This window comes from Balaenoptera physalus (assembly GCF_965194825.1).
Source record: "Balaenoptera physalus genome assembly, chromosome: 2".
NCBI lineage: Eukaryota > Metazoa > Chordata > Mammalia > Artiodactyla > Balaenopteridae > Balaenoptera > Balaenoptera physalus.
The window spans coordinates 37,699,319-37,723,033 of record NC_138883.1 but is presented as its reverse complement, the minus strand read 5'-3'; the positions used below and the strand labels follow the sequence as shown (position 1 = coordinate 37,723,033).

Here is a 23,715-nt window from a genome sequence, read left to right as displayed (position 1 = left end):
GAGTGAATGAGTAAGTGTATATTTATTGATTTCCTTGACTTGTTTTTAGGAATTATGTACCCAGTTGGAAGCAAAGAAAGCAGCCATTGAACCACTAGAACAAATTGAATATCTTAAGAAAGCAGAAACAAGTGCCTTGTTTCCCCACAGTGAAAGGTATTCAGTGCAGCACTTGGACAATCTGCTTCAGGCACTTATTACTTTGAAGAAAAAGAAAGAAAGCCAATACTGTCTCCTTAAAGATTTTCAGGAACACCTCGCAGCAGTTGAATCCTCGATGAAAGCCTTTTTGACAGAAAAGGAAGGTCTAAAAGTGTAAGTATAAGAATTTAGGATGTGCATTCTTTGTATTCAACCATAGGCTCCACTGCCTTGGACAGGCCCAGGGTGTTAAGAGTTTATACTATTAAAGAATATTATGATTTTAATACTACAGTGTGGAAATTAATTTCATATGGAAACCATTGAAGAAAATTCTGTTGGTTTCATGCAAAAAAATATTCATATTAATTTTACAATTAAATTATATTAATTTTACAAATTAATTTATTAAACTATTAACTCACACTATAAATATCTTCAAAATAAGTTTAAGTTCTATGGAATTTAGCATTTTTTTGCCAAGAGATTATTCTAAACTATGGGAGGGGGGCAGAAACATTATCAATACAATTGTTTAATATTAGCATACTTGGTTTAAATAGTTTGGAACATAAGGAATATATATGTATTGTAATGGTTTCTTTTTACATGTATGTACTCCTTTTGGCTATGAAAATGATGGCTGAAGATTGTAGATATAGTCATAACTTGTAAACATTTTCTCATTATTAAAAAGTTTTATTTTATACTTTTGCCTAAATGAGATTCACTTTCAGTGACATCCTTTGAGGAAACAATTTTATATTTAAAAGATTCACCTGATGATTGTACCTTCTTAGTCAATATCTTTATCATTATTGTTGGTAAGATGATAACAAAGGGGTTGGATGTTGTAATTTCGCTTAGTCCTAGCCTAACTTTGTACAAGTACCTTACAGGTGACAGAGTACTTTTACTACATACATTCTTCCCTTTACTTTTCACTCCCTTCCTGTGCTTCTGCATTTTTATGATACTCATTTTATAGACAAGCTTTCTACATTGTCACACATTAATTGAGAGCTACAGTAAACAAGATTCTGATTTTTATTTTAAGGACAGAGTGTTCTTACAGACAACCTAATCTTCTCTTCTGTGAATTCAAAGCAGAATTCATTTCTTTTAATGACAGCTAACCTCATGTTGATGTATAGTAAATATTAATCAGTTCCATTTTTCTTCTTTTGCTAGGGGACCACTGGACAGTGCAACCTATATGGACAAAATTAAAAAATTACTGGCATCAATAGAAAAAGAGAAAGATTCTTTAAGCAAGATGAAAATCAAATGGGAAAATTTATCAAACTGTCTGACTGACATGGATAAGAAGCTGTTGGAAAGCCAGATGAAGCAACTTGAACATGGTTGGGAGCAAATGGAACAACTGGTCCAGAAGAAGTATTCTCAGCAAGTGGTGGGACATGATGAGTTTATGTTTCTCATGAGTAAGATTCAAGACCTTGAAATTTCTCTGCAGCAGCAGCAGCAGTGCCTGCAGTTAAGGCTGGACTCTCCAGAAGAAGAAGGGAATCAAAGCATGGTTGCCTTGGCCACTGAACTCCAGACTATCAAGCATAGATTTTCTGTGTTCAGGGGGCGAGCTGAACTTCAGATGAAGAGGATTTGGGGAGAAAAAGAAAAGAAGATTTTAGAAGATGCAATAAATAATTTGCAGAAGCAATTGGAAGCATTGGAACCATTAAACATAGAGGTGGAAAATCAGATCAAGAAGTGTGAAACCAGGTACAAGACGAAAGAGGCTATCTTATGGGTCAAAAATCTGTTAGGTGAACTCGTCCCTACCATTTCCCTTCTCCCAGACAATATTCTTTCACAGATCAGAAAATGCAAGGTGGTGCACGATGGCATTCTAGACAAGCAGCAGGTTGTGGAGTCATTGGTTGAAGAGGTCAAAGATAATATTCCTAACCTTACAGCATATGAGAGCAGTGATTTAAATAACCTCCTACAGGACTTACAGAATCAATACCAAATGCTAGTTTTAAAATCAACTCAAAGATCACAGCAATTAGAATTTAAATTGGAAGAAAGAAGCAAATTTGTTGGGGTAATAGGGAAGGTTCAACTTTCACTTCAAGGAAATGAAACACTGATGATCCCCAAGATGGAAACAACCTCCACAGAAGCTGAACTAGAACATCAGTATGTCACTCTGACCATTTCTCAGAAGGAATTGCAGGAAATTGAGAGTGTAATCGCAACACATCTTCAGGAACAAACAAACATCTGTAAAGATCTAAGTGTATTTGAAAGATTATTTCTAGATGATCAATTGAAAAATCTTAAGACTAGAGCCAACAGAACACAAAGATTCATTCAAAATAAATGTAATGAAGTAGAACACAAGATAAATTTTTATAGAGAATTTCATGAAAAAACATCTGTGCTTCAGAAGGAGGTTGACCATATACAGCACAATGAACTGCTACTAAATCCAGAAATAAATCCAGATGTTAAAGAGGAGTTGTATCGTCTTAAAGACCAAATCACTGGTATTCGATCTAGTATCCTACAAGTATTGAAACTCAAAGAAGTGTTTGACTGTATGGGACTAAATTGGGATTGGTCCCAACTTGACCAATTACAAACCCAAATACTTGAAAAAGAAAAGGAACTTGAAGAAAAAATTAAGCAGTTAGATACATTTGTGGCAGAATATGGCAAATATCAGGCATCACTAGGTAAATTGAGGGCTATGGATCTGCAAGTTAAGAAAAGGGCTGAAGCACTGCTAACAACTCCTAACACCCCACCAGAAAGCAGTCTGCTCAATGCTCAAATTTTGAATCAGAGAATCAGGAAAGTCATGTGCTTGTATCATGAAATAATCAAGAAACTAAGTGAAAATAAGGACTTTGATGACTCATTCAAAGAGAAAGAAATGCTACAAATAAAGCTGTATGCAGAAGAAAATGATAAGTTACACAAGGTTCTCCAAAATATAGTCCTGGAATCCCAACCGAAAGAAATGGATGAAAAGAATTTTCAGGACAAACTGGAAAATTCCTTACATGTTTTAAATCAGATAAAATCTCAGTTACAACAGCCTTTACTTATAAATTTGCAAATTGAACATATTCAAAATGAAAAAGTTAATTGTGAAATGTTTCAAGAACAAGTTCAGGCAGAAATGGATAGCATTAAAGCTGTGACTGTTCTTGAGAAGCAAAGAGAAGAACACTCTTCTGAAGCTAGTGATGTGGAGACAAAATTACATGACATTGAAGATCTTCACATGCAGCTTAACGCAAGCATTGATTCGCGCACAGTAAGTATTTTAATTAGGTGGTTAATGTATTTGTTTTAATTTCATGATTTTATGTTTTACTCTAGTTAATATCCGCATTTCTCAAGAAGTTACACGTTCTATAGGAATATTCTGCACAGGAGAATAGCCATTTTAAAGAACTTCAAAGGTCCAGTTTATAATCCCAACTCATTCTACATCTAAATACAGTTCCTTACAGTTTGGAAAAAGATGAGTTTGACACCTTTATTTCTATATCCCTCGTAGCTTCTGTTGAGCTCAAAACCAAAAAGTTTGTGATTTTTGTTTGTTTGCTTTTCAGAAATAATAGAGTGTAGTGGAAGAAATATGGTATAAAGAACCCAAGATAATAACTCCACATTTATTTAGAACTTATAGTGTCTAGGAAGTGTGCTGAACACTTTATCTTTAATCCTCATAGCAACTCTGTGAGATGGGTGCTATTATTAGCCCCGTTTTAAAATAAGGAAATTGAAGTTCAGAAACATCAACAGTTTTCTCAAGGTCTTGAAATAGTAACAGAACCAGGATTCATGTTGAGATCTGTGTCATTTTAGAGCAGGGGTCATCAAATTAAGGCCCATGGGCCGAATTTGCCCACGGCACCTGATTTTGTAAATCAAGTTATATTGGAGCACAGCTATGCCCATTCCTTACTGGCTTGTGTATGGCTGCTTTCCTGCTACAACAGCAGGGCTGAGTGGTTGTGACAGTCCGTGTGGCCTGCAAAACCTAAAATATTCGGTCTGACCCTTTACAGGAAAAGTTTGCTGATCTCTGTTGCAGAGCGACTACAACAAACTCCCTCCTTTCCTGCAATAATAGGGTAGATATCTTAGGCATCATTTAAACACACTGTTCTTAATATAATGCCCTTCACTGTGTTTTCAGAATTGTCACACTGAATTTCTAGAATGGGGACGTTAACTCCCTTCTTTAATTCAAAGAGTTGTTAGATAATGTATTTGAACTATTTTGCTAAGGTATAAATGCTATAGAAATATAAAGTCATATGAACCCTAATACATTCTTTAAATTGGTACTTAACAAATTCTCTGCTTGATTTTAATACAGTTTCCAGAAACAATGTACATAAATCCCCAAAATGATATGTTTAGAGCTGGACTGGAAGGGACCTCTAAAGTTATTTATTTCAACTATTTGTTATTTCAGTGAGAAGACTTGAGGTCTGGAGACATTAAGTGATGTGCTCAAAACTAAAGTTAGTGGCAGAGCCATTAATTTAAAAATGCAAGAGGTTTGGTGGGGGGGAGGGGTCTTTTCAGTTTGTTTCCCACAGATATTGCTTAAGGTTATATGCATTAAATATATTCAATTGTTTTATGTAATTCATAGTCTAATACAAGAGTTCTAGAGCAGGAACATATATCATTAGACATGATTCATGAGATGTATTTTTAAATTTAGATTAGATTTCTTAGCAAATCTGGAAACCATTTTCTTTATGCAAAGAAAAACGTATTCATTTTTAACTATTAGTGTAATATTATTAAACTATAAGTGTGAGATGCTCACTCTTTATGACAGAGACATATTATGAATGTATCACAAAAATTCAAGAATGACAAAAGTTTGACAGTTTTCATCACAGCATTTAATCTTCCATTCACCAGAATGTCTTGAATGATGCTTATGAAAATATGGCACGCTATAATGAAGCAGTCTCCAGGGCCATGGAGATCATCACTGCCCTTGAAGCCATCATTGCATCCCATAGAGTAGACCTCGATAATCCAGAAGAATCAATAGAGATGCCTCGCTGCAAACAAGAGGAACTGAAGTCCACAATAGCAGACATCCAGGACCTCACCGAGAATCTGGGGACTATATCCAGCCCAGAAGCTAAACGACAACTTGAGTGTACTTTACAGGAATTCGTTTCTAAGAACTCGGCCATGAGGGAGGCAGCCAAAGTAAAGGAAGCTGAAGTAGAAAGGTAGGTACTTCTTTCTAAAGGTAATGCTTTAAGAACAAAATATAGATTTGTTTATAATTAACATGTACACATTAGAAATAATTTGGAAAATATGGAAAAGTAAGAAAAAATCACTAAGGAAAACCATGGCAAATATTCTACTGCATTTATTTCATTTTTTCTTAATTAATATTGAGTACTTAAAACAGAATGTTTATAGAAGTCTGAGTATGGCATAAAGAATAATGATAAAACAAACACCTTTGTACCCAAAGGTTCAAAGATAAACATCATGATTTTTGAATTCTCTTGGGTACTCCTTCCTTCTCCTCTCAGAAGTAACCATTATCCTGTTTTTTATTTACCATGCCCTTGCTTTTAAAAATATTTTTACTACGTGTTTGTTTCCTGTTTTCATGTATATGTATTCTTCTGTGACTTCATTTTTTCAGACTTACCATTATGATCCTGAAGTTTATTCATGTTTTTGTCTGTAGTAAAATATTCACTCACCCAGCTGTTGGTAAACATTTGGGTTGTTTCTAGTTTTTGCATTCACAAACAGTGCTTCTAGGAACATTTGCAAATGCAAGAGCTTCCTTTGGGTGTATAACTAGGATTGTGATTGCTGGGTCAAAAGGTGTACACATCTTAAATTTTTAATTCCAAATGATGTTACCCATTTCTCTCAAACCAGCAACATATTAATGTTCCAATTGTCCCATATCCTCACCAACACTTAATGTTGTGAGATTTAATTTTTGCCAGTCTGATGGTTAAGTGATACTTCATTGTGGTTTTAATTTGCATCTTTTACTGTTAATGAATTTGAGCCTCTTTTGTGAACATTTTTCATCTTTCATATTTCATCTTCTGAAAAATGCCTGTTCAAGACAATTTTTATTGGGTTGTCTAGCTTTTTCTTATTGATTTGTAGGGATTTAGTCTACATTTTGGAGGCTGGTCTTTGTGTTATATGTGTTGCAAATTATCTTTACAGAGGGGATGTCCTAATAAACATCCATTCTGGGTGTGCTCCGGGCTTTATCCTCTGTCCCCAGCATTCCAGGTGAAGGTCAACAAAACTGAAACTCGACAAATGTCCTCAAAGTGAAAAACTGGCCTTGGAGCTTAGCTTATTTCTCTGTATTTCCACTTTTACATAGTTTGGGGCCTCTGAATATTCCTTAATTCTTTGCCAGTTTATTATTGTGGGTTTTTTTTTTTTTTTTTTTTTTAGTGTTTACAATTTTTTAAATTTTATTTATTTATTTATTATTTTTGGCTGTGTTGGGTCTTCGTTTCTGTGCGAGGGCTTTCTCTAGTTGCGGCGAGTGGGGGCCACTCTTCATTGCGGTGCGCGGACCTCTTACTGTCGCGGCCTCTCGTTGCGGAGCACAGGCTCCAGACGCGCAGGCTCAGTAGTTGTGGCTCACGGGTCCAGTTGCTCCGCGGCATGTGGGATCTTCCCAGACTAGCGCTCGAACCCGTGTCCCCTGCATTGGCAGGCGGATTCTCAACCACTGCGCCACCAGGGAAGCCCTATTATTGTGTTTTAAGAATTTTTAAAAATATATCTTTGATACCGAATTTTTTATTGTTTTCAGTGGGGGATTTAGATTGTATCCATTTTGTATACATAATTTTATTCATAGTGGTTTTTTTTAATATAGCACAACATTGTACTATATAAAAATAGGCTGTTTTTGCTTTACTTTATAAAATGAGCTCTTTTCCTTATTGTAACAAAACTTCATATAAAAGCAATTGTAACTGTTATATAATATTTTATAGAACGGATTGTTGTAATTTACTTAACCATATCTTTTGTTAGCATAAAGTGTGTTCTGATTTTTGCCATTTTAATTAACAGTCTAATAAGTAAAAAGATTTTACTATGTAAAAGGTTTTATAAGGTATAGGATAAATTTCTTATGTTAGGATTGATTCCTTAAGGTTAATTGCAGAAGTTGGATCAAAAGATATGAGCATTGTTAAGACTTCGTGGTTTTCTACAAGAATTGTACCAATGAAAAAGTTTGCATTAAAAGTCTCATGCAGGTCCTGTGAGGAGGAGGTAGTCCTCACAGGACCTGCATGTAAATATTTGTTGTATATAAATACAACAGGTATATAAATATATAAATATAAATACAACAGGTATATAAATATTTGTTGAAATACACTGAGTAGCAAAAAGAGAATTACATTCTATTTTTTACTAAGTGTTCAGAATGCATTCTGGGAAGTTCAGAATTTATTGCACTAAATAAAATTTAACATCACTTTTTTTTTTCTAACTGTGTCTCACTAGGTGTCTTGAAAATTACAAAGGCTACAGAAAAATAAAAGAGAAAATTTGCACTAACCTCAGCCAGATGGAGACAGTTCTTGGGCAGTCCATGTCCCCATTGCCAGTGTCATACAAAGAAGCTTTAGAGCGCTTGGAACAGAGCAAGGTAATAGAACTTGCAAATCTCAGTAAGACTCTGTGCAAAAAATTGGCAGAAAGAGCAGGTGGAGGCATCAGGGGATGTGGCTCTGTTATGACCCACAGAAATCTTCAACCTGAGTTGTACACTCAACAAAATTCCTAAACCAAAAGCTATGGGGAAAATGAGGCATTGGTTCTGAGAAGTTTAATCATTTGGGTTCACAGGACAGTCTTCTCCCCAGTAGCGTCCTGTCCTTATTATTCATTCTTTCTAAAGCGTTACCTTGCATGTTGTTTTGTTGGACATCGCTGGATCAATGACAGAGCATTTAATGCAACTTTCAGAAATGCTAAATTCTGGTTACTTCTTATACTCTGTTACTGAGCAATTTTAGTTTTTGCATATATTCATCTGTTACAGTGTATGGTATTATTTTATTAGCATTTGGATGAGGACATTCTAAATCATCTGTGCTTATCATCTACCACAAAACAAACAAACACAAAACCAAAAAACATAAATAACATGTTGGTGGTTGATTACAGTAAGCATTGTACAAATTAGCTATCTAGTAAAATACGAGACTTACGTTAAAATAAGAAAATGAACTTCTAGGTTATTTACCTTGGAAAACACATTTTTACTTAGAAAAATTGGTTTATAGGTCATTATTTGTCCCCACAGTTCCAAATTCATGTGCAATATAATAATACATAGATGCTTCTCATCTGTCTCAAATTGACTTCCAAAAGGACTAAAAAATGGATTATGTAATACTTATGGATGATTTTAAAACATTATTTGTTCAAGATTAAAATAGTTTATAAGTTTCGGAATAGTTCTGAATTCAGAAAACTTCTATCCCTCCTATTCCTTTTCTTTTCTTTCTTAAGGCCTTGGTGTCAAATCTCACGTCAGCCAAAGAAGAGCTCATGAAAGTACGACGGGTCCTCAGACACTTGAGACCCACCTGCACAGATAGTGACAGCCTCTGTTTACTCAGAAGCACATCTGCTCTATGGGAGAGGTGGCTGAGTTTGATGGAAGCTGTTAAAGAATGGGAGTTGTGGTGTGAAGAACTGAAGCAGGAGTGGAAATTTATCCATGAAGAAGTAAGTGCTTCATTTGCAACAGTCAAACCGTGCAGTTTACTAACACATGTCATTTAAATTGTTTTATTATTTTCATTTTTTTTTAATATAAAGCAAATCCTCAACCTGTACCATTTGTTTGCATCACATGTATGGAACATGTAAATGTTTATAGAGGTCAGGTCCTAGCAAAATAATCTCCAAGGAATGATTCAAGAATGATTCAAGTTCTTTCATGACAGTGGCATTTTTTTTGGTGTCAAATAATTCTTAGAAATAAGTGGCTACTTGCTTATATGAGCTTTAAAATCTTTATCGTGCAGATAAGCTAAGCCCTCTTAAAAATGTCTCTCCATCACACTAGAGGTTAGAATAAGGTAATATTCATAATAACCAATTAATTTTGAAATTAATTACAGTGGTTAACTGTGCAAATTAACTACTATTGTTAATAAGTATTGACCTAAAAATATGTATGATGTTCTTTCTGAAGACTGTCTCAAAGAAAACCTCCGTAATATATATCGATCACAGATGTTAATTTAACCGTGGTTGAGGCCTTAGGCATCCCATACATTTAGAAAGAAAATTTAAAATAGTATAAAAATACCTTAGGGTATTCTTTAATCTTTCCAAAGGACCAGGTATAAATGAGGTACAAATCAGAACATTAAATGAAAACCCTTCTCTCTTATTCCTGTTAAAATTTCTGCTGAATTTACTTAAGACAAATATAATCAATACTTGATTAGCAGTAGGTCACATTGCTTTAGGATTTAAACGTTTAGCACTATCATATTTTCCTGCTTAAAACTTGTTATTCTTGAAAATGAATATCATTTTGATGGTGCTGTTGGGGTTTGGTTAGTAAATAGTCTCTTGAATGTTAAAACTTCAAGGAACTTTGTAAATTGTCCTTTTAGCAGGGCCGCCAGCCTCCAGCTCTTTCCCATCCACGATGGCACGGTTTACTGAGGTCCTTCTGTGCAGTGTGTTCCTGTGTGCTGTGCTAAGAAGGCAGTTCAGGGAATTCCCTGGTGGTCCAGTGGTTAAGACTTCACACTCCCACTGCAGGGGGCAGGGGTTCCATCCCTGGTCAGGGAACTAAGCCGCGAGGCGTGGCCAAAAAAAAAAAAAAAAAAGAAGGCAATTCACACATGATGCCGCTGAATCTTGGCATGGCCCTCAGGAGTTACCTATTATCACCATTTTCTAAATGGAGAAGCTGAGGGACTGAGAGATTTAAGTTGGTACAAGCCTCCAAGCTAGTGATTAAACTGGGGCTATGGGCTGGGGCCACATCTATTTTGCTCACACTGTAATTTTAGAATCTGAACAGGGCTTTGCACTTAGTGGGTACTTAGTATTTCTTGAGGGACAGCTCTTATTCACACCCAGGTTTAGGCTAATCCTAAGCTTATTGTTCTTTTTATTATATTACATTATCTTTCTCTTGCCCTCTGCCCACTGGCAATCATATTTTAGTAGCTATTTAATAGTAGTTATTTTTGTAGTTATCCATACAAGCATTTGACAATATCTGCTAACAAAACGTGTTTTTCAAAGAATAACACCAACAAAATATATTCTCACGTAATAACAATAATAACAACAACTGCTAACACTTAATGGGCACTTACTTGAGCACGTGTCAGGCATAGTTCTAAGCACTTTACATGTATTTACATTTATCCTCGCAAGAATCCTATGAGGATGAGATTATCATTCTCATTTTATAGATGAAGAAAGTGAGACACAGTGAGATTGAGTAACTTGCTCAACTTCATAAGTGATAGAAGATTCAAATGTACACTCTGTTTTTAACCACTAAACTGTCAACTTAAATGACATTTACACATGCCAAATTGATGTAAGATTTTAAAATAGCTTTTATCCATTCAATAAAAATTATATCATCTAAATACCTGTACATGCAAGATTCTGTTGGCATGGTTGGTGATTTTACATGTGACAAAATGAATTTCTGTCTGTACTAATACAACAATCCAGTATCTTTATGGAAGAAAGGTTTTGTGTAAGTAGATTTTTGAGAACTTAAATGCTTGTTTACATTTACAAATTCAAAAATTAATTTAAATTTTGATTTACCGGTTTTTTCCCCCTAAAATCTTACCTCCCTCTTTTCTTAAGCAGAATCTGCTTAATTTAATTATTCATTTTGGTTATTCAGGATCATCATTTTATGCTTCACTGATCACAGTGTGCTAGAATAAAGGCACGTCTTCAAAGATATGGGAGGGGTAAGGCTGTCTTCTTCCCCTTGTAGCAAAGATCCAAAAGTCTTTCCTGTTTTAGTTTCTATTTTGGCTGCTTACAGGTTTTTCCGTCTCCTTCTCTGTGTTTACTCTTGGAACAACTGTGGTTCCTTCTCCCTTTCTAGACTCAACTTTATAAGTGACTGTGATCCTAAAAGTTTTATAACCTGTCCAGGGAAAATCATCCAGGGGCTGAAGAGTGAATGCATAATCTCTGTGGCAACTATTTACTTATTTGGGGACTGCCATCATTCTTTCTGGTATAAAGTTTGCTGCGTTTTGACAAGTGCATACAGTCACATGACCACCAATGAAATCAAGACTTAGAACATTTCCACCACCCAAGAAAGTTCCATATGCCCTTTTGTAGTCAGCCCCTTCCATTACCTCCAGCCCGTGGCAATTATTAATCTGGTTTGCCATCTTCAGAATGTCATATAAACAGACTCGGATAGTCTGTGGCCTTTTGAGTTTGGCCTTTTTTCGCGAAGCATAATGCATGTGAGATTCATTCCTGCTGCTGCTTGTATCAATAGTTCATTTCTTTTTATTCCTGAGTAATAGTCTGTCAGACTCATGCACAGCAGTTAGTTTATCCATTCACAATTTGAAGAATTGCCTGGCTTTTGGATAAAATTATTGTCCTAAAAAAAATTATTCTTCCCCCTTGTGTTCTCCTCCTAATGACTTACCAGCTTTACAGCAGAGAGCAGAACCTGAGACAGGGGCTTGTAAGCAGGTGGTTTATTTTGGAAAGTGATCCAAGGGAACAGGAATGGGAGATAGGAGAACTGACACAGGAAAGGTTAGAGCCTTTAGTCGCTTTACTCTTATTGGATCCTGGTTGCTGCAGTTGCCCATTTATGGTTATCGCTGGCCATGGAAGCACCAAGAGATGCTCCGTTAAGTCCTGAATTACGGACATAGTTCTTTCAACCCCAGTGTATATTGGAAACCCTAGGTGGACAATTACCTCTGTCAACATAGCAATTCCTTTCTTTGCATGCTGGTTCTTTGGTGGGGGAGTGAGGGGACTGCAAAATGACCCAGTGGAACCTGTATCCCATTCCCTGGTGGAAGTGTAGCTGCCTGCTTGAGAACTAGGACTTCAGTTCAACTGAATTTAGGTTGGAGGGGATGGAAAGCACAAATTCCATAACTGGGTCTCTTGGAGAGGGGCCAATCTACACACGTAGATTGGGTACACATGTACCCATGGATTCTAGTGATTGGGGATCCAGCTGGAACCTATGGCCCAAGTGACAGGGCAGCTTATGCCATAGCCTGGTCCTGCAGAACTGCCTCCTCAGCACTGGCGGCATTCTGATGAATGGATCTGAGCAATAGTCACCAGTATAGCATACACGGCTGCCAAAATCCCAAAAGGCCCATCCAGTGCTGCACCTCTTTCTTGGCAACAGAGGCGCAAGACTGAACAACTTGACCTTTACCTTATAGAAGTCCCCTGACATGCCCCAGACTACTGGCCCCCTGGGAACTTAATTGATGCTGGGGCTCCTGAATTCTCGTAGGCTTTATATCTCACTCTCTGGCATGTCTTACTGGTCATCCAGGTCCTCATTTATCATTTCAGTTAGCATGATATCATAAATGTAGTTGACCTCTGTGATATTCAGTAATGTCAAGATTGTAGGTTGCCTGACTCTGTCTGAACGTCGACCAGGAATGTTGGCAATGCTGGGGCAGAATGTGGTAAATGTACAGTGCTGCTGAGGAGAGGGCCAGAGGATTTGAGGAGGGCATAAGAGGGATCTGATTTTCTGTCTCTGTTCTGAGTTTCAGGGCTGGTAGAACTCCACTTTCTAGATATTTGATTTATTATTGATAGGTTATGTATTTCTGAGTTCTGCATTTAGCTGTGGTTGAGAAATACATGAGCAGTCCAGTAATTTGGGCTGCTTTCCCATTGGTGTAGGTGAGTGACAGGGTATTGAGGGCTTACTTTTTTGAGCATTGGATGCGAAAGAAAAGAGACCTGTAGAAAAAATGCCCAACCTCTTCGACTTCATGGATGCAGTTTGGTGGAGCTCATTCTAACTAACTTAGGGGTATCTCAGTCAGGAGAAATAATTGCTTTAATAAAGCAACTGAAATTGGAAGGAGAAAGAAATTATGAAAATATTCAGTAGCATTTCCTTCAGCTCATAACAGCAATACTTCTTTTTAATCACACATATACATGATCAATAGCTGGGAACTATGGGATTGGGATAGTGGAGAGATAATACTCCCAGCTGTAGGAAGACAAATATTACCTTGAAGTGGGATGTGGCTTTGGGAATCCTTTGAAGAGCCAGTATGTGAAAATTGTGATTGCTGAGTCCTGAAGTGGTAAGAGTATATTTTACTTATTTTAGCTCCCTTTTTTTTTTTTTTTTTGCTTATTGAATTAGATTGAACGAGAAGCAATTATTTTAGATAATCTTCAAGAAGAACTCCCTGAAATTTCCAAAACAAAGGAGGCAGCCACCACAGAGGAGTTCTCAGAGCTGCTGGATTGTTTATGCCAATATGAAGAGAATGTGGAGAGGCAGCAGCTGTTACTGGCCCTACTTCTGCAGCGCATAAAAAATATCCAGAACACTCCTGAAGGCTTAAGGGCTGTGGAAACTGTTTCTGCATCTCAAGAGATTATGTCTATGCAAGAACGATGCAACAAGTAAGATTTATGAAAAACTATTAAGGAAATGTGCTTGACAACTCAGGAAAAATTGAGAAAATATTGAATTTCTAGAATATAAAAATATTATAGAACAATGACAAATGATATGACAGAATCGAGTTGCGTCAACACTGATAGGTATAAAAATGATGGAAAAGATTAATTTTTTTTATTGGAGTATAGTTGCTTTACAGTGTTGTGTTAGTTTCTATTGCACAGCAAAGTGAATCAGCTATACATATACCTATATCCCCTCTTTTTTTGCTTTCCTTCCCATTTAGGTCACCGCAGAGCATTAAGTAGAGTTCCCTGTGCTATACAGTAGGTTCTCATTAGTTATCTATTTTGGAAAAGATTAATATTAACGATAATTAAAACAAGCATACATTTTCCATCCTGGTGTTTCAAATTTTTTTAAACGTTTGCTGTTTTTCTAACTTAGTAATGCATATTCATTATAGGAAGTTTAGAGAATGTGGATAATTATAAAGATTAATATAAAAACCACCTTTAATCTTGCCACTCAGCAACAATCACTACCAATCACTCATCTTTCTTACTATGGCTGTACTTTTTAGAAAATTGTGATCATAGTACTATACTTTTTTATATTCTGCTGAACCATTTATAAGCATATTATATTTATTTTCCTATGCTATTAAATGTTCTTTAAAATATAACTGTATAATATTTCACATATGTGGATATGCTGTAATGTATTTAACCAAGTCCCTAACATAGAACCTTTAAATTATATGTAATTTATTTTACTTTTATAAAAACACTGTAATGAATATTCTTATGCTAGAATCTCTTTGTGCATCTGTGATTACTTCATTGAGAAAGATGCCAAGAAGTATGATCATCAGGTCAAAGGATATATCAATAGTATCTTTATAGCTAGAAATACTTACCAGATAGCTCTCAGGAAAGATTTTACCCACTTAAACTCCTCCAATAATATGATGGCTGCATCCACAGTAAATGGGGTCAGCTTGGATAGAAAGGCTAATTCCATCATCTATGACTCCAAGGGCCCATGCATGACTTCATTCACACCTCTGAGTCACGTTCAATTGAACTCAAGGATTACAAGGAAAAAAATATGGCAATTGGAATGTAAAGTGTGAAAAGAAGATATTTTGGGATGAAAGTTTTAGAGAGGTTTTTTTTTTCTCTTTTTTTAAATTAATTTTTATTGGAGTATAGTTGCTTTACAGTGTTGTGTTAGTTTCTGCTGTACAGCAAAGTGAATCAGTTATACGTATACATATATCCCCTCTTTTTTGATGGAGTGATAGAATTTGATGTATGTTTGTATATATAGTATATAAACCATTGAAAACTGGTACTTTTCTCTCAGGAAAAAAAATCTTTTGTGAGCTATGCAGACATTGTATTAATTGTTGAAATAAAACTATTACACAGAAAAGAGGGATAGAGGAACAATTTTATTCTGATGCTATATTTTAGGCTTTTCCAGAAGGCTCAAAAAAATAAGGAATTGATGCAGAATGAAATCCAAGAAAGACATGCCTTTACAAAAGAAATAATTACTTTGAAGAATTCATTTCAGCAGATTACAACCTTTTTCCAAAATATGGAATTACAAGACCACCCAGAAAAGGCAGAACAGCTTGAGGTAAGTGAGGAATGAACTAGTGAATGTGGCTGATACAGGTCCGAAATCTTGAGTTCAAAGTTCTTGGAGCAGAGGTAACCCTGTGGCTAGTGTAGAGGGAATCTAGAAGAAGAAGAAAATGTGGGCAAAGGCCCTGTGGCATGGTGTGGGCAGAGCCACAGGAGATCAATATGGCTGGAGTACAGAGAGCAGAGTTGGGACTAGGTCAGGAGGTAGGCCAGCAGCCCTTTTCCAACCACATTTCAAGTGTGTTTGGTGTACAGGGGTCTCAGACCACTCTTGAGTAGTATGTAGGACTGCTCACTTTATAGGATATAGTATCTAGTCTCTGAGAGGGGTAGAACTGTTTTTACTCACAGCACTTGCCACCAAATGTGTGAGGCCTTTTTTCCCCACACCAACCTGTTCCCCAACTGGGACAGGTTTTTTTCCAGACACCAACTGGGACACCAATTCAATTCTGACACTAACTATAACGAGTTAGTATCGACCCCCAGGTTAAGGGCTCAGTCCCACAAGTCTGCCCCCACTTCAGATGCCACCCATACTTCTTTTTTTTTTTTTTAACATTTTGAGAAATGCTTTATTCAAAAAAATCATGTAAATGTTGTCTTCCGTAACTTTAAAAAAATGTTCAAGCAGAAAAGAGTTAACTTTAAAAAGCTATTGCATAGAAAATGACACAATACAAATAACAGATTTTACTTTGATATGTAAATATAAACTAGAATAATCTTGATTATAGAGAGACAAAATCATATGCCTCCATAGCAGAAAATTCTTTGGTTAAAAATAGCCAAATTGCTTTTCCCTCATACTTTCCTTAAGACATGAAATCTGTTTTTTTAAGTATTTGGATTCCAAGTAAAGAACTTCACTTTTTTCTTTTTAAATAGAAACACCACCCGTACTTCTGACCGACAGGCTATAAAGCAGCAGCTCCCAGGACCCCATCCTCAGGTTTATAAATTTGCTAGAATGGCTCAGAAAACTAGGAAGGCACTTTACTTACTATTACTGGTTTATTATAAAGGATACAACTCAGAAACAGCCAAGTGGAAGAAATGTATGGGGGAAGGATGTGGCGCTTCTATGCTCTCTCTGGGTGTGCCACTCTCCCAGCACCTTGACCTGTCCATCAATCCAGAGCTCTCCAAACCTTGTTTAAGGGTTTTTATGGAGGTTCCATTAATAGGCGTGATTGATTAAGTCATTGACAGTTGGTTATTAACTCAACCTCCAGCCCTTCTCCCCTCTGGAGGTCTGGAAGTGCGGTTGAAAGTTCTAGCCCTCTAATCACACAGTTGGTTCCTCTGGCACCAGCCCCATCCTGAAGCTGTCACCCCCCAGCTGTCACCCCCCACCAAGAATCTTCTCATTACCATAAACTCAGGTATGGTTGGAAAAGACTTGTTATAAATAACAAAAGACACTCCTTTCACCTCTATGCAGGAAATTCCAAGGGTGTTAGAAGCTGTGCCAGGAACCAGGGATGAAGGCTAAATGTATTTATTATATCACACTATCTATGCATAGGCTAAGGGTCATTTTCCGAACAATCTCTTCTCATTCCACTAGGTGGTAACAGGCAAAAATGACATTTGGAAGTTTGTTCAAAAGTTGCATGCTGTTATTCACCAGAGCTTTTGGTATCAATGTTGCAAAAGGAAACTTACTCTCCCTCACAGAGGCAGTCTTCTTGGGGAAGCCATCTGCGTGTAGCTCTGAATGAAGACCTGTACTCCTGGCTAGGTCTAGATAAACGAGGAGCAGTCTGTACCTCAAACCCTACCTTTCTCTGAATGGCACACTATTCTTTAACTTTTCCTCTAGACTTGTTCTCTGCTGAGGGCTAAGAAAAGGAAAGCAGTGACACATCACGGAGTCATTCAAAATTGTAATCATTCTTCAGTGTGGTGACTCAATCCATTAACACAGATAATGCTACTGAACAGCTACTGTAAAAACAAAAGAAAACCCAAAAAGCCACAGTAAAGTCAAGAAGTATTTTTCCACTTGATCTTTGGGAAACTTTCCCAAACAAATGAGTTTCTCCTTTATAATTAGTGCAAGAGTACGTAGATCAGATTCTGTTTCTAGGCCACGACCAATAGACTATTTGTTCAGGTTTCTTTTATCTCCTAAAAACCCACATTCTTTGCAAGGAACTGGAACCCTCCCTTTTGAAAGAAGTTGAGCTGTGCTGGGCTGTCTAATTACATGAAAGCAGACACTTCTGCTTCAAGCACAGGGCTTTTAGTGGCCTTGAATCATTGTGATGATAATGTAGGAAGAAGCAGAAATGGCAACAAGTTAATAATAAAATAAAACTTCTTTGAAACTTTTTGCTGCTTACAACTTTTTAGATCGAGACTACTACTGAGATATAACTAAATCCTAGAGGTACTTTAGAAGCAGGAGATGTTGTAATGTCTTTTCAGGACAATGGTTTGACACTATGGAGAGATATCAAGTTTAATTCTTACAAATTAGAAAGCATCATCTGACCAAACTGAGTATCTCTCATGCTTAATCAGCTTGTATCAATAGTGAGGTTTTGTCATGCAAAGTTTGCTCATTTAAATCATAAGGATGTGCTGGAAAGCTGCTTTCATTTTTAGAGTTAAACTTTTTCTCTGTCCTGTGAGCATTTGAAACTCTCTTGATTTTTTAGGAGCTTCAAAGCATTCTTAAGAAAGGGAAGCTAACTTTTGAGAATATTATGGAAAAACTGCGAATCAAGTATTCTGAAATGTACACCATAGTCCCTGCAGAGATTGAATCCCAGGTGGAAGAATGCAGAAAAGCTTTAGAAGACGTAGATGAGAAGGTAATAATAATGTTTGTATTCGTATTATTATTTATGGAGGTGAATGAATATAAAGAAGAACATATCATTTAGTATCACATTTTCATTTGCCCTGATTTCAGCTATGTCTGTTTTTATAGAGTTTAGTTGAATGATAGTTTTGTGTATTGATACTGAGACGGAGTTGCTCTAAGTAAGTGACACAGGTAACAGAATTAGTCTATTAATTTTTAGTTGTCAAGATGCTTAGTTTTTCTTCTCTTGCATTTAAAAACAGAGTTATATATTGGCTTTTACTTGACTTTTTTTTTCTCTGGAAAATCACTTTAAAATTTTGGTCATGAATAATACTTCGCTTTTAACATTTTGAAATTGCAACCAAGAACAATAAGAACACACATTTCATAACTTACTAGGAATAGCACTTAACACACAGTGTCTTTCTAATGATGATGGTAACATAATTCTCACAAAGCATACCCAGGCAAATCTTTATACCTGAAAGTCCAAGTTGGAAGAAAGAATGGGAAATGGTTCATAGTACTTGGAGACATAGGAGTTTAGCAAGACAATTTTATTGCATTATTTAAAGGCTGCCCAAATCCAACAGAACAAAACTCTGTTTGGTCCAGAAGAATACAGAAGGATTTTTGTATTGCTTTTTGAAGCCTAAAATACCTATAATTTAGTAAATAAAACAGGTTTTAATTGCACACAAAAAATCAGGTTCAAACTTGCGACAGATTTCTTTGGAAAATCTAACCCATGTAAAAAACATGTAAACTCCTAATATATATTATAACAAATCTTGTTGATTTGACATACAAGATAATCTATTATAAGGAACTTCCTCAAGAATCATGCACTATTGATTTTATTTTAAGAGAATACTAAATGTTTTGAGAGAAACTCAGTTGGTTCTCCTGACTACTTCATGTGAAAATCCCTAACAAAGTGAGTTAATAATCAAAATCTACCTTTTAAATTTAGGGTTGAAAATTTCAGCAGTGACTTTGATATCTGTGTATATTTGTAACCAATAAAAACTTACTTTTATTGCGTGATGTGACTGTAGGATCCAGGCAACAGACACAATACCATTCTGTGCAATTCAGATGGCTGCATACTTTACCTAAATCATGATCTCTACTAATATACAAAAATGATAGGCATTTCTGCCAGAAGAGTAACTGCCCAAAATATCAGAAAGCTTCATTTTGTGGTAATTTGTTACGTAGCAATAAAAAGCTAATACGGTAATTTAAAAAAAAAAAAAAACTAATACAGGATTAGTTTTTTTTCTAAAAAATCTTGACTGTGGTATGGTCTGTGGAGTAAAAACATTATATAAAAGTATCAACAACCTGATGCTGTGAAAAGAGCCTGGGGTCTTGGCGTCTGGTGGCTCGGGCTTCTTGGGATGAGTTCACCCACTACCTTGATGTATGACTTTAAGCAAGTCATACATGATGTATGACTTTAGCCTGTGTTTCAGTTTCTGTATCTGTAAAGTATCTGCATTGGAAGGTTTAGTCCCAGTGGTTGTAAAGATATAGTGGTTTTAAAAAAGTTAATTAAAAGGATAATACAAAAGCATTAAGTATTTTTTGGTTATTCAGTGGCTGTTTGGAGAAAACCTTATCAACATAGCTTAAAAAAATAAGAACATGAACTAATCAGGCATTTGAAACATGGTACATGCAACATTCATTTATTATCTTTCCTAGCACAAGTTATTTTCTTCGGAAAATCATTCTGATAAAAAAATTACACTGTTCAGCAGCTAGATTTCTAATTGCTGGGAAAACATACACTAGAAACATTCACACAGAGAAAAACTAAGATTTTCTGCTGCAAGAAATAGCCAGTTTTAGAAGGTTATTTCACCCAAATGAATATTAAGATGGGAATTATATCTTTTACGTCAACTTGAGAATGTTTGTTTTTATTGAAAACAAATCTGTGCAGAGGATTCTCTCATAAAACATAGAAACTGTATAATAAATAATTTTTCTCCCAGGAATTCTTTAATATCATTTGCTCCCTTGGGGTATGTTTCAGACAGTCCCCTCAGTAGTTTTGCCCAACACAGCACATATCTGTAGTACATACTGTGGATTACATTGAACAGATTTCTGTTGGTCAGTTTTCTTTTCTTTTTTTTTTTTTTTTCGGTTGGATTTGAACAGTCAGGTCAGCACAGCTGCCTTTTCCTAGTCTACTAATCTACCCTCTCATTAACGCATTAGTCAGTATGGTTTGGAATTTTCCCCCTAGCCCTTAAAAGATTTGTACAAGTAAAATCTCAAAACACTGTGACTACCCCTTTTATCATTTGAACCTCTGAATAGAGTGCGGGGAAAACATCTCCATTGTGTCTTTCTCCCTTTGAAACAGATCAGCAATGAAGTCTTGAAAAGCTCACCATCATATTCAATGAGTCGAAAAATAGACGAAATTAACAACGGGCTTCGGAATGTTGAAAAGATGTTGCAGCAGAAAAGCAAAAATATTGAGAAAGCTCAAGAAATTCAAAAGGTAACATGCTCCCTTAACTTCCTTCAGCATTTGGTATGTTCCCTGTCATCAGTCATCACAGGGATCCTAACCCTGATTTACGGGGCCCTCCTCACTGAGTGTGTCGTCACCTGCAGAGGCTTGGTGGAGAAGGTTGCATTTAAGAATTGTTCTCAGTTTTTCCATGGTGGGAATATGCCCAAACTCCTGAGAGCCTATGATTGGGGACCAGCCTTTTCACTAGGGAAGGAAAGTAAGGATCTTGTCTTGGGAAGACTGATATATAGAAACATTTCAGTAAGATATGAATGGTATTAACAACTTTTCTTTAGACTGCCAGGGGGAAACAGAGGAAAGTAGAAATTCCAAATTTATTTCCCTTGTAAAATGTCTTAGGTAGAACTATACATAAACATAATATTCTACCTCTTAACTTCCAAGTAAACTCCTGCATGTGGAAAACATTCTTATTCTACTTTATATTTTAAGGAAATATTCTAATATGAATGGAGACTTTTAAAAATAGGGCTAAGAGAATAGATCTTAAAAGTTCTCATCACAGGGGAAAAAAATTTTGTAACTGTGTATGGTGAAGGATTTTTAACTAGACTTATTGTGGTGATCATTTTACGGAAGAAACAAATATTGAACAATTGTGGGACTTCCCTGGTGGTGCAGTGGTTAAGAATCCACCTGCCAATGCAGGGGCCACGGGTTCGAGCCCTGGTCCGGGAAGATCCCACATGCCGTGGAGCAACTAAGCCCATGAGCTACAACTACTGAGCCTGTGCTCTAGAGCCCGCAAGCCACAACTACTGAAGCCCACGTGCCTGGAGCCCATGCTCTGCAACGGGGGAAGCCACCGCAATGAGAGGCCCATGCACCGCAAGGAATCGTGGCCCCCACTCACTGCAACTAGAGAGAGCCTGTGCGCAGCAACGAAGACCCAACACAGCCAAAAATAAATAAATAAATTTATTAAAAAAAAAAAAAAAAAGAACAATTGTGTTGTACACCTGAAACTAATAAAATGTTATATGTCAGTTATACCTCAATTTTTAAAGAAGTTATCCTCAGAGAAGTCTCACTTATCACCCTCTTTCCCTCTGTTCCCTTCCTCCCTGCAGTTAAATCTCTCCTTTGGTTTCTGATTTAACTCGACTGTGTTTCTTTTGGTAAAAATAAAGAAATAATTCTAAATATTAAAAGAAATAATTGTACCTATTGTATGTGTCCTTTCATAGAGGAAGACATTAGACTGTGTATACTCTCTTAAAATAAGGTGAACAAGATTTGCTCACAAACAATCATACCTGCCTTTGACTTTGCAGTCCCCTCTAAACCAAACAAATGTGATGTCAAAGGATTAAAAAGATTAAATTAAATTGAAAAATAAAAATAGGTCAGACTATGGCTTGCCATTGGACAAAATCTTGGGCTCTCAATAAGCACTTTAACTAGTCAGATTTTCCCATTTCTAGAAATTATGTTCTTACACAGATATTAAGTAATAATTGAATGTTGCCTTTGAGATTTCCTCTGCCCAGACAAGTGCAGGTTTGAATCCAGCCTATTGGTTTCTTGAGCTAAAAGCAGTTGCTACTAATACATGTGGCTAGAATTTTCTGCCAGTGCATTAGTCTGAGTCAGAGCAGATATTTTCTTTTTATCAGTTTTATTTTTGCATTTAATAAGAATTGTCTTCTAGATTAAGTAAATATATATACTGGTCTAAATAGGTTAGGTATTTACCCAAGCCCTTTTAAACATAATGTTACCTCATCACTCTTGAAAGATTAGGGTTACGTTGACCTTGTTTGGTGTCATTCATCTCTGGAAATGTCCAGGACTTTCTGCCCCCTTACAGCTAATTTGTACTGAAATGAATACAGTAAGAGTTAAGAGACCTCAGAAAAAGTGTTTTTCAGTTCAGGTCACAAGTGGTTTCTGGGCATAAGTGAAAAACTTTGCCTGGGATGTTGTCTCTGTCATCTCGTTTTGGTAGCATTTACAAGTACAGATACTGTGTGAAAACTTAGAAGTCAACACATCTTCAATCCAAATGGACTTAACGCTTTTCTTCCCCAGGCGATATGGGATGAGCTGGATCTCTGGCATTCCAAGCTAAATGAGCTGGATTCTGAAGTTCAGGACATTGTTGAACAGGACCCAGGACAAGCTCAAGAATGGATGGATAACTTGATGATTCCTTTCCAGCAGTATCAGCAAGTATCACAGAGGGCAGAATATAGAACCTCACAGTTAAACAAGGTATGGCTGTAACACGCGATAGCTACACGGAGCATGTGGTAGTAGTGAGATGGGTTTAAAACAAAACAAAAATACGTATTCAGAGGCAGCCAGTTTCCCTTGAATTGCCAGTTTTAGGACCTGAAGCTAGAGCTACACCATAGGTTCAAGTGGGCATCGAGGGGCACTGCTGGCACAGGCAGAAGCAAGAATCCAAAAGTCAGACCACAGTAGGAGTCCGGGTAAGAATTGGGCTTCTCAACAGGTAAGGGAATTTCAGGCAGGTGATCTCAAGAGTCCCAGCAGGGAGCCAGAGGAAGAACCTCATTTGGGAACAAGACACCCCTGCCCTCCCTTCCAAGTAGGGGTCACGGTGGGTGAGTTGTGCATGTGATCTAGCAGCAGCAAGGCAGGAACCTACTCTCAGAGGGACTGAGATACTATAGGACAAGGCCCGGTACAGGAGGACAAAGTGTAAGTCCAGTTTTCAAAGTGGAGCATAAAACGGGAACCAGACTAGTTGCAAAGGTAACTTGGAACCCTTGCTGAGGCCCATAGCGTTGGGGTAGAACTCCTTAAATCCTTCCCACCTGTGGTCAGGATCAGTTTTACAGGCTGAAGGATCAAAACCTGGAGGGGGTGGGCA

At 36.7% G+C, this 23,715-nt stretch overlaps 1 protein-coding gene across 17 annotated transcripts in view; it reads left to right on the top strand.

Annotated features, from left to right (window-relative positions):
- Positions 1-23,715, top strand: part of SYNE2 (spectrin repeat containing nuclear envelope protein 2) — a 319,482-nt gene that overhangs the window by 177,035 nt on the left and 118,732 nt on the right. For all 17 annotated transcript variants that reach the window (XM_082442457.1, XM_082442453.1, XM_082442455.1 and 14 more), the window contains 10 exons: positions 50-315; positions 1,333-3,430; positions 5,065-5,387; positions 7,681-7,825; positions 8,695-8,913; positions 13,583-13,848; positions 15,325-15,493; positions 18,168-18,323; positions 20,700-20,840; positions 22,908-23,090. In XM_082442457.1, the coding sequence (XP_082298583.1) occupies positions 50-315; positions 1,333-3,430; positions 5,065-5,387; positions 7,681-7,825; positions 8,695-8,913; positions 13,583-13,848; positions 15,325-15,493; positions 18,168-18,323; positions 20,700-20,840; positions 22,908-23,090 (3,966 nt within the window). The remainder of the gene's footprint in view (positions 1-49; positions 316-1,332; positions 3,431-5,064; positions 5,388-7,680; positions 7,826-8,694; positions 8,914-13,582; positions 13,849-15,324; positions 15,494-18,167; positions 18,324-20,699; positions 20,841-22,907; positions 23,091-23,715) is intronic.